Below are 11,103 nucleotides of genomic sequence, written 5' to 3'. Positions count from 1 at the left end.
CACCCTGGAACTTGGACTTCCAAGCCTTATGAGTCACAGTCCAGGCCCAGAGAAAAGTTACAAAATTCCTAGGTAGGGTTGGGTCAGATAAGAGTAGAACAGCCCCCTCGAATACAGAGCTAGGCAGACATTCAAATAGCTCTGTTAGGACAGGGCAGGTCTCCGTGGAGTAAAAATTTTTACCCAGTCAAGGACCTAGACTTTCAGTTTATAAACAGGGATTCCACAAGGAACATCATTTATCAACATTTTAATGAGACCCAATCTGGCAGGACCCCTGTCTTGGGGCAGCTCATCCATTCATCCAAAGAGAAACAGACAAATAGTGACAATGCATCTTGCTAAATACCAGAACAGAGGTCACTACAAACACTGCTCTCCCACGTTAGGGCTGAGATTAGGAGAGCTGAAGGAACAAGCAACAGGGGTAGAGCATGACTCACTCCAGCTGTTGAATAGGAGAGAAGTCACGTTTGGAAATCCCAATTTGGTGCAGCTACCCAAGGCAAAGTGGTAGGCCTTGTTCATTTAATGCGGTAAAGCTTTATTGAGCATCTACTCAGGGGCAGGTGCCAGGGAGGCATATCAAAGATTAAGACACGTTGCTGCTGCTGCTTTGGGGAGCTTCTGTGAGGAAGGCAGGCATAAACACAACTCGATGGCTGTAGACTCCTCCGGCCCTGTATTCAAGTACTTGGCTTTCTGCCCTCCTTGAATGGCCTCACCTCACTTTATGAAAAATGTTGACTGAGGACTCACGGAAGGTTCTGTGCTGATGTCTCCTTATTCGGTTGAGAATCAGGGAGGAGTGAGACCCAGTTCTCAAGGACTTTCTAGCCACTGGCTGCCTGAAACTAATCCAAATCCCCTGGATGAAGTGCAGGCTGGTCCAGTTTGACCTCTTGCTGCTAGACCATAGCTCCCCTGCTTCTCCTTAAAATCAGTCTTCTCCCAAAACTCACTTTGTCTATGTCCCAGACCCAACTTCAATTTTCCGAACACAGGGGGCAGAAGACTTAGCTTCACAGTATGTGGTTAAAAAAAAAAAAAAAAAAAAAAAAGCTTAGGTATTTATGTCTCCGTAACCCAATGAAGCCCTGCTCTAATGTCACCACCCCCAAATTCAGTGCCATCTAGAGCTGTTAAAATAAGTAGAGAGGTGTGCTCTGTACACTGTGGTGCTGGCTTATTTTTGGATGACCCTTTAAAAGGGACACTGAAAAACCACCACCTGTTTGGAGAGAGATCACGTGTGGGAACTGAAACCCTGTCTTTAAGGAACAATTGACCAAATCGTGCTGTTTAACCTGAAAACGTGGGCAAAGCCGTTGTGGTTAAGTTATCTGAAATGCTGCCCTGTAGATGAAGTCTTACATACTCGGCTAGGCTTCTAGGGAAGGAGAAGGTGGTACTTAACCGCCTTCTAAAGATCAGAGCTATCCCAAAACGAAATGACCTGCCTTGTGAGGTAGTGAGCTCCCTATCCAGGGAGGTTTTAAAGCAAGTAAAAAAAGAAAAGAAAAAAGAAAAAAGAAACCACGTGGCAGGAGTGTAGAAGGAAGGGGACTAAACCAGACGCTGCCCCACCAACTGTGCGCACGACTAGGACAGCCGCCGGCCCCTAAAATGGATGGGAGGCCCTTTAGCCCTGATGTCCACACACAGAAATCCTCTCGGGATAGGGTAGCCTGGAAAACCACCACGGGATGTCACCTCTCCTAACCGGGCTGTCGTAGACACATCGGTAAGGCAGCCAGTGTGGGGAGACAGACTCAAGGTCGGGTCGCCACAGCCGGAGGCCTGGGTGTCCCTTCCGCCGCTGCCTTGTCTGAGCCGGGGCTTCGCCTTCGCTTCCCTGAGCCCCTCCGGGCAATGAAAGGACAATCCACCGTCCTTCCTGGACTACAGGGCACTGCCCTTCTGCGCGGCCCCCGCGGCAGCAGCTCTGGGGCCGCCGTTCGGGGCTCTGAGGCCGCACTTGTGGACGGCCAGAGACCACCTCTGGCGGAAGCAGCGGCCGCACTGCAGGCAGGGGAAGGGCTTCTCCCCGGTGTGCAGGAGCTGGTGCTGAGCCAGGTGGCTCCACTGGGCGAAGCGCTTGGAGCACAGGTCGCACGCGTACGGCCGCTCGCCCGAGTGCACGCGCCGGTGGCTGGCCAGCAGCGACGGGTAGGCGAAGCGGCGGCCGCAGTCCTCGCACGCGTGCAGCTTCTCCGCGGTGTGCGTGCTGCGGTGGATGGCCAGGGAGCCGCTCCGCCGGAAGGCGCGGCCGCAGTCCGGGCAGGGGTAGGGCTTCTCGCCCGTGTGCAGGAGCTGGTGCTGCAGCAGCGTGCTGCGCTGGGAGAAGCGCGCCTCGCAGTGCTCGCAGGCGTAGGGCCGCTCGCCCGAGTGCACGCGCCGGTGGCTGACCAGGCGGGAGGACGAGGAGAAGCGGCGCTCGCAGTCCGGGCACGGGTAGGGCTTCTCGCCCGTGTGGATGCGCTGGTGGATGACGAGCGCCGTGCGCTGTCGGAAGCGGCGGCCGCACTCCAGGCAGGCGTAGGGCTTCTCGCCCGTGTGCGTGCGCTGGTGGATGGCCAGCAGCGACGGGTAGGCGAAGCGCCGGCCGCAGCTGGGGCACTGGTGGGGTTTCTCGCCCGTGTGCGTGGTCCGGTGATTGGCCAGGGACCGGCTCCTCCGGAAGCAGCGGCCGCAGTCAGGGCAGTGGTAGGGCTTCTCGCCCGTGTGGATGACCTGGTGCTGCGAGAGGTTCTTGCGCTGGGAGAAGCGCTTGCCACACTGGTCACAAACGTAGGGACACTCACCAGAGTGTGCCCGCCGGTGACTGACTAGCAGGGAGGGGTAGGAGAAGCGGCGCCCGCAGTCCGGGCAAGGGTAAGGCTTTTTCAGATTCTGGGCACACTTGTGGCTCTCCAGGGCCAGCCGGTCAGGGAAGGTGCAACCACAGTCCGGGCAGATGGGGCCCCCGGAGGTCTGCCTGGGGATGAGTCGGGGTTTGCTGGGCCGCCGGCCTCGCTTGCCCTTCCGGGGGGCCTCCTTGGGTGGGAACACTTCCTTGTCTCCGTTCTTCTTTCTGGTTCTGGTTTCTACGGACACACAGGGAGACATTAATTTAACAAATAACGGGGCCCCTGCCCTTGCCTACGGCCGTGTTCTAGGTTAGAAGGCGAAAACACTCAACCTGTCTTCAGGGAGTGTTAGTGCCACAGACCCCCCCCCACTGGGACACAACCGCTACAGAAACGGGCAGGATATTCCAGGAGTCCCCAGCTCCATCTGGAGAAGTCGGGAAGTGTTTCTTGCAGGTTCTGCAGGCTTGAGAAATTCAGTTTTTGAAGCTGTAAGTATAAGGCAGGAAGTGGGAACACGAGGTAGGGGCTGGCAGGGACTAGGTCAGAAGGCCCTCTAAGCCAGTGGTTCTCAAATTTTATGATCAGAATCACTTGGATGGCTCATTGAAACAATTTTGGGTTCAGCAGGTCTGGGATGGAGCCCAAGAATTTGTATCTGATTCTTTTCCGGGTGATGCTGAGTACTACATCCTCAGAACCACTGCCATTCAGGAGCGTGAACTCTATTTTATGCAATGGTTCTCAAACTTAAACATGCATGCCAATCTGCTGGGGCTGTTAAAAGAGAAATACAAAGTCTTAGACAGCCATCGGAGTAAATCAATAGTTCTGGGTCCAGGAATCTCTATTTTTTAAAAAAAGATTTTATTCATTTATTTGACAGGAAGAGAGAGCACAAGCAGAGGGAGCTGCAGGCAAAGGGAAAGGGAGAAGCAGGCTCCCCCCGAGCAGAAACCCTGATGTGGGGCTCGATCCCAGGACTCCAGGATCGGGACCTGAGCCAAAGGCCGATGCTTAACCGACTGAGCCACCCAGGCGCTCCTAGGAATCTGTATTTTTTTTTTTTTTTTTTTTTTTACCGAGTTCCCCAAGTGACTCAGAGATAACGGACAGCCGTCTGACAACCTACCATGGAAAAACGGAAAGGTTTTCCATAAGGAAGTATCATTTTAGTAAGGAAGTATCATTTTAGGTAAGGAAGTATCATTTTAGTAAGGAAGTATCACTTAGTAAGGAACTATCTAGGAAAGAGAGCCCTGGTCTCAGAGAATCTAGCACGAATGTCGGTCCAGACGCTCACATCCAGCCCCACGGGTGGACCGGGGCCCTTCTCCCTGCCTGGCATCAAGGAGAGCCTTGCTTGATCCCCAGAGAGCGGAGATTCCTGCACTGATTAGAGTCACCCCGCCAAAAGGGCAGAAAAGAGGGCTCTGCGCTCCCAGACCGCCGTTCCCCGGGAGATCCCTTCAACCCAAACCCAGAAACTCAGGGAGGTGTCTCGTGTCTCCGAGCCCGGCACAGAGCAGACCGGGCTCAGGGATCCTGAGGAGGCCAGAGGGCAGCTAACGGATTCGTTCCCGCAATAGAGAACTGCGGACCCTCGGGTGCAAACGGACCTGCAAACCCCTGCGGTGGGACCCGCCCAGCACCAGAGGGACAAGACCCTGAAGCTGCGAAACCAAGCAGCGGCACGGGGACCCCTGGCTGCTAAGTCGAGACAAGTGGAGAGGCTGCGGGCCCTGCACGGGCCTTTTCCACTCACTTCTTTGGACTGTGAGCCCGCTCGGGCTCTCCTGCGGGTCCACGGCCGCCGGCTCCCAGTCGTCGCTGTTCCGTTCCAGCCAGGCGATGAGGGCTGGTTTGGGACCTGCGCGCCCTGGGGAAGGAGAACGTCAGACGGCCCGCTCCTCGGGACGGCCGGTGCGGACCACCCGCTGTCACCTCCTGCCGAGCCCCGGGCCCCCCCGCGGCACAGCCGGGTCGCGAGCCGGATCCCGACACCGCGCGCTCCCGCGTCGGCCCCCGCCCCGCCCCCGCGCCTTCACCCCCCGCCCGACCCCCCGGGCCCGCGGAGGCGAACTGCGCCGGGCCTCACCGAGCGCGCCCAGGTGGCCGTAGGTCTCCCGCATCACGTCCCGGTACAGGGCCCTCTGCGCGGGCCGCAGGCAGCCCCACTCCTCCGGGGAGAAGTACACGGCCACGTCCGCGAAGCTCACGGCCCTCGGCCTCCTTCCCCTCCTCCGGCCGGGAACGGGCTGTCCGGGTCCCCGCGCGGAGAGCGGAGCCGAAGGTGGCGCCATCGGACCGCGGGAGCCGGCGCCACGGCCTTCCCCGGCCCGCACCCGCGGCGGACCCCGGACTGGGGCGCCCGGCCGCACCGGCGCTGCGCGGGCCCGGGAGGCCCGGAGGGAATCGGATCGGCCGCCCCGCGGGGCTCCCGGAAACCTTTTGCTGTTATTCAGGCAACTCCTGCCCGAACTCGGGGGAAAGGCACCGGAAGATGCCTCCGGGGAAGATGGCGGCGCCGCTCCCGCACCGCCTCAGCCTGGAACGCGGGCGGCTTCCAGCTATCGATTTTATTGACCGGAGCGCCATGCCGGCTGCCTAACCTCTTTGCCCTCAAGTGTGATGGCGCTGCGCTTGGGCGTCACGCCCTTTTCCCCCATTCCGCGCGCTCATTGGGCGGCGGCCGAAGATCGAGCGTGCTGATTGGCTGCTGGCGAAAGCGGCCTGTTTGAACGAAGCCAACGGAAGCGTAAGGGCAGGCCGCGGACCTTCCGCGCCGGGTGCCTGCGGCCGGATGCGAGGCGGGCGGCGGCGAGCCGGCCCCGCGTCCGGGACAGGCCCGGGTTCTCGGGCGGGCGCTGCCCCGCCGAGGGACGGGATGATTGGAGTGACGGAGCCACTGCGGCCAACCCGGGGCTGGGATGACCCCCGGTGGCTTTCTGAGAATCGGACGATGTCCTCGTGGCCCTTGTGCGAGGGACACGGACGTTGGCGTTTCCCGCGCGCAGGCACCGGCCCCGCTACACGTGAAGTCTTTTTCGTCCTCTTTGCTACCACTGTGTTAAGTGCTGGTCATCATCCGGGTCTCCTGACAAGGAAGATCGCAGAGGGATACTGTCAGTAAAGAGAAGGAACGAGGATTAAACCCGGGACTGACCCGGCCTTTATCCAAACCGCTGAGCTCGGCTCCCTTCGCCCTAAATCCGAGGTCGCGGGTCAACTCAACAGTCCGAGCTCTGGCCTCTTCTCAGGCTCAGTCTTCTGCACATCTCCCCGGACTTGGTTTCCATGGCATCTGTCCAGTGTCCAGAGTGTAGCTCTGGGCAGTTTACGGCAGGCACCATGCTCTGGGGTTTCTAGTTGGCTGAGGCATATGCATTTACAACTAAGAGCAGGGCTGCAGGCATGGACGTGCGAGGCCGAAGAAAATTGCTCATGGAACCAGTCGGCCCCGGCTCCATCAGCCCTTGGCTCCTGTGTAAGCGTGCAGGGTTCCACCAGCTCAGGGTCATCTCCCAGGGCATTTGAGGGTCAGCAATATGCCATTTACTACATACTTCAGCTGGTGACACACATATCTCTCCAACCCATTAAATTTTTTTTCAAAGCACCTACTATGGGCAAAACATTACACCATGGAGAGCCTGGGTGGCTCAGTCGGCTGGACATCTGCCTTCTGCTTCAGTCGTGATCTCAGGGTTCTGGGATCAAGCTGGACATTGGGCTCCCTGCTCAGCGGAGAGTCTGCTCCAACACCACCCCACCCCGAACCCTCCTCCTGCTTGCTCTGTTCTTGCTCTCTCAAAAAACAAAAACACTATCCCAAAGCCTGCAAGGAGTAAAGACAACATGTCAGGAATTCACAAGATAACATAGGTCCTAAGAGATTCCAAGGAAGATTGACTTTGAACAGAGAAAGTAGGAAACACACACACACACACACATACACACCCCTGCAGTAAACATTGAGTTCTACTCTGTCCCAAGCATAGTGATGGTTTATCGAGCACACTACTGGGGGAGGAGGTGGAATGTCAAGCTTGTCACAATGAGTAAGATAGAGTCCCCTCAGAATAACTTTCCAGAGTGATACATCAGGTGGAAAATGAGTTTGGTCTATGAATGGGTAGGGTTTGGGGAGGGCAGTGGTGCTCAATGTACATCTGTTGAATAAACAGCTGGATTCCATGGCCATAAAGATCTCTGGTACAAAGCCAGGAATTCAGGAAAGTTCTGAGTGTGGCAGGAATGAGGACACTTTCTGTGCAGCACAAAATACTGTTAGGGTAAAACTGAAGGATTGATCCGATAGGTTGGCACCAGATATTGGACGGCTTCACCCTGCACACTGGGGGGCTCCAAATCAGTCCAGAGGAGTGATTTATCTCCCGATAATGTTTTCAGAAAATTAATCTGGTAGTTTGTTTGCAGCGCAAACCGATAGCTTTGTGTCTAAGCTTTCTGCCTATACATAATTCAGTTTGGAGAAATAAGATGGTAAACTTAGGCTACTAAGAGAATACAAAGGCCAATGGAGAGCAAACCATTTAATTTAGAAGAAAGTGACTAAACAGAATACTGGAAACAAATCTGTGGACATTTTGCCTGAATGGTAATGATGCTGCTGACATTGAACAGGAAGGATGATTTACTATTAAGATGAAAAGGTGCTGAGCCCTCTTCCCACGTGCAGGAAAGGGGAGAGCAGGCTGGGCTGAGGTGCAGCCTAGCCCTTTGGCCCTGGCTGGAAAGGCCCCATTCTTCTGCCTCTTCTCACTCTGTGTGGCTACCACTTGATCAAAAGGAATATCTTCCATCATAAGCTTCTTCACAGCACCCACACTTCTGGAATTTAGCTAATAGTGGACATGAACTGAGGGCTCCTGATCTCCAAGGGCGGAGGCTAGGGCACAAGTCTCCCACACCTCGGTCTATCCAAGTTTGTTTGTTTGTTTGTTTGTTTAGAGACAGCGAGCAAGCACATGGCAGCGTGTGTTGAGAGACAGAGGAAGAGAGAGTCTAAGGCAGGTTCCACTCCCAGTGCGAGGCTGGATCTCGCAATACTGAGATCACGACCTGAGCCAAGATCAAGGGTCAGTCAGGAAACGGAGTGAGCCACCCAGATGCCCCTTGACTTCTCCATGTGCCCCCAATGGATTCACTGGGGGGCTTGCAGGGTTAACTTCCTCTTGGAGCTTTTCCCAATGCTCAGGGCTGAGAAAGGGCCTCTCATCAGAGTGGAGGTACCCGTGGCTTAGCAAGAGGGAGGAGAAGATGGCCACACTCTGGGCAGGGGTGGTTTCCCCGGTGTGAGTGCGTATCTGTGAACCACCAAGGGCGCCTGTGGCTGAAGCACCACCTACAGCCGCAGCAGCGGTAGGGCCTCTCCCCGGTGTGGAGAAGCTGGGGCCGGCGAGGGCTTCCGGTGAGCACAGCGAGCCCCACACAGGCGCAGGTCGGGGGCCGGGAGGGCGGGGCGTGCGAGGACACACCCACAGGCTGCACCTGCCGCCGTCAGGACGCAGGTGTGCCCGTGTGGAGCAGCTATGCTAGACCACGTGCACCCTCTGGGAAAAGTGGACACTGCACAACCCCCCCCTTAACATACGCACACGCACACACACGGGGACAGTCTTGAGAGTGGATCCACCGGAGTCTAACAGTGAGGGGACCGGAAAGAGCTGCCCACGGCCCAGACATGTACAAAACTTCTTCCTTATGGAGGTGGCCAGCGCCCTACTTTTTCAAAAACAGCAGCCACACCTGGGGGAGGGGTGCGGGAAGGGGCAGCGGGAGACTGTCTCGCCTGGGCGGAGGAGCTGACGGTGGAGCAGCTCCTTGCACCACGAAAGCAGCCTCCATAGGGTCACAGCGAGACGCTGCTCAGCACAGAAGGCCCGGGGGGCCTGGCTAGGAGGAAGAGTACAGCCCAGACAGGGTGGCCCCTCTCACCTAGGCTGCATTCAGTTCCTTCACCCCCATTGCTTTCTGCACAGAAAAGAGAATCGGAACTAAAGATCGTGGGGTGCTCTGACCCACCCCAGACTCGCCCCGGTTCAACCAGGACAGAAGGATCTTAAGGGTGAAGGCGTCACCCGGCCGTGATCCACCAGCCTCAGGCAGTTTCCTATTTTCAGGAGAACCCTCCCTTCTCACCGCAGGCCTCCGGAAGGGTAGAGCGCTCCTAAAAAGAAGGGCTGGACTTTTTTCAGAGGGAAGCTGGCTCCGCTCCCTAGTTAAAGACCTTACATATGGACATTTCCGTGGAAACATTTCAAAAAAAAAAAAAAGCCAAACAAACCACACCTCAGTGCCTGTGGCACACACAAAAACACCTGTCTTCAACCTAAATGCAAGGTGGCAAGTCTTTAAATTCTGTAGAGGGTTCCAGGCAGCTTCCTAGGGCAGGATATGCCCTGAGAACAGGGGCCGCCCAACAAACCGAAACAGCCCCCTTCCAAGTCCCGTCAGAAATACACCATGCCTATTTTTAAATTAATTAAAATGAAAAAGCTCACTTCCTGGGGCACAAGTTCTAAATGGCCACACGTGGCTAATGGCTTCCGTGTTCGACCTCACAGACAGAACATCCCCCTGAGTAAAGCTCTATTGAAAGCAATAATCAAAGCACTCAGGAAAGAAGGCAAAAGACCTCAAACCCCAACTGTTGTCTCCCCCCAGCTGCCAGTCGGGGCTACCCTTGAATGCAAGGACGCACCCAGGTCTGGGGAAAAGAACCTTAGAAGGTTCATCGGATTCTTAGGAATTGGGGTCTGAAAGAGAAGGGTGCGGTGTAGGTGTGGCTGCGGGAAGAAAGCGCCTGCCCTGGACCGGCTTCCAAGAGCGGCTGCCGTCCGGCTCAGCCCCACTCTCCTCACCTAGCCCAGAGCCTCGGGGCCCCGCCGCCGCCTCCGGACGTTTGCCCTCGGGGCTCCAAGCCTCCGGCCTCCGTTTCCAGGAGACGAAGGAGGGCTCGGGGCCTGCGAATCCGAAGGAGCTGAGGCCACGAACAAGGCGTGCTGCGAGGTTGGAACCGAGACCAGGCGTCTTCCGGGCAGGGGTGAGTACAGTTCTGGGCAGGGGTGAGGACAGCCTCCCAAACCGGAGCGAAGACCCTCCCCAACAACACCCACACAAGCGCATCTGCACCCATACCGAATGGTACCCCTTTTGGTTAAAATGCGGAGAAGGGGAGAGCTGGGACGCTTCGATTCTCCCAGATGGCCTGGGGCCGGCCTCATCTCATCCTGGCCGAGGGCCCCGGGCTCAGCACCGGGGGTTCCAAGCCCTTCGCCCGCAAGGATAATGGCTCCGCCGGGCTTCACGCCCTTCTCCCGCCCCTGCACGGTCATTGGGTGACGCGGGGCAGGAAGCCCGGAGCCGCGTTCTGATTGGGTCTCGGCGAATCACTCGGTTGGAGGGAAGCCGGCCGCAGCCCGCGAGCCCGCCTTCTTCCGGGAGCCCCAGCCAATCCCGGAGCTCAGCGGCCGAGCCCCTGCTCCGTGCCCCGCGCGGTGCTGGGCCGCGTGCGAAGCGACGGCCGCGCAGCCCGGCTGCCCCGGGGCCCACGGCCGCGCTCGTCCTCCCGGGCGGGCTCGGCCCCAGTCTCGCCAGAGCCCCGTCTGCGCCGCGGTTGGGGGCTCGCTGGCGCCTTTGCACTCCGACTTGAACGACGCTGCAGCTTGCACGGAGCGCGCCCGTGTTGAGCTCCGCTCTCGGAGCTGCGTCCGGAGCAGGGCGCTGACCAAGCGTCCTCGGCCGTGGAGGCCACATAATGCCCTTCACAGCCTTCCAGAGTCTCAGCTCTCCGCTGGGTCGGACCCGAGGTTTAGCCCCAGAGCGCCTGCAGGTCTCCGTGTCTGATCCCGATTAAACGTGGCGTCTCCGAACAGCCTGCTGGGGGCTGGAAAGAGGTCGCATTAGGGTGGCTGCTCTCGGGGATGCTTACAACCTCTTGAGGTACAAAGGTCTGGGTGCCCCCGGGGCTAGAAGAGCCCCAGTCCCGAGATAACAAAGTCATCATAATGCACGGAGACTCCACTCCTAGCCTAGTATGACTTAGTCAGCATCGGAAGGCAGCCCAGTGGGCCTCCTGCTTCTTTCACCTCAGGTGACACCCCTTTCCCAACATTTTGGTAAACCTGCGAAGATTCACACGGGATCTTCCATGACAAAGCCACAGTGTTAGCCAGGACACACCAGGGAATTCTAAGACCACCCCTGGACAGAGCGGAGGAAAACGAAG

The 11,103-nt window shown here is 57.5% G+C and overlaps 1 protein-coding gene across 2 annotated transcripts; it reads right to left on the bottom strand.

Moving 5' to 3' along the window:
* Positions 1-235: 235 nt before the first annotated feature.
* ZNF689 (zinc finger protein 689) lies at positions 236-10,168 on the bottom strand. 2 transcript variants are annotated; one of them, XM_045072590.1, is made up of 4 exons: positions 9,737-10,168; positions 4,948-5,946; positions 4,615-4,728; positions 236-3,086 (listed from the first exon to the last, which is right to left on the bottom strand). In XM_045072590.1, exons 2-4 carry the CDS (start codon positions 5,150-5,152, stop codon positions 1,903-1,905), a joined length of 1,503 nt encoding a protein of 500 aa, XP_044928525.1. In that variant the 5' UTR covers positions 5,153-5,946; positions 9,737-10,168; the 3' UTR covers positions 236-1,902. The 2 variants fall into 2 exon arrangements, with proteins under 2 accessions (XP_044928525.1, XP_044928526.1); XM_045072591.1 differs by having other exon boundaries at positions 10,014-10,168.
* Between the last annotated feature and the right edge of the window lie 935 nt (positions 10,169-11,103).

The sequence above is a fragment of the Mustela putorius genome, unplaced genomic scaffold (genome assembly GCF_011764305.1).
Source record: "Mustela putorius furo isolate JIRA1106 unplaced genomic scaffold, ASM1176430v1.1 tig00004039_pilon_pilon_pilon, whole genome shotgun sequence".
NCBI classification, from domain to species: Eukaryota; Metazoa; Chordata; class Mammalia; order Carnivora; family Mustelidae; genus Mustela; species Mustela putorius.
Note: the sequence above shows the minus strand (reverse complement) of the source record. Positions and strands in the feature narration are given on the sequence as shown.

Coding starts and splice junctions, on each gene's coding strand:
- ZNF689 (XM_045072590.1), bottom strand. CDS start 5,152: ATGGCGCCACCTTCGGCTCCGCTCTCCGCGCGGGGACCCGGACAGCCC. Junction 4,729..4,947: donor CGGCCACCTGGGCGCGCTCG/GTGAGGCCCGGC, acceptor CTCCTTCCCCAG/GGCGCGCAGGTCCCAAACCA. Junction 3,087..4,614: donor CGGGCTCACAGTCCAAAGAA/GTGAGTGGAAAA, acceptor GTGTGTCCGTAG/AAACCAGAACCAGAAAGAAG.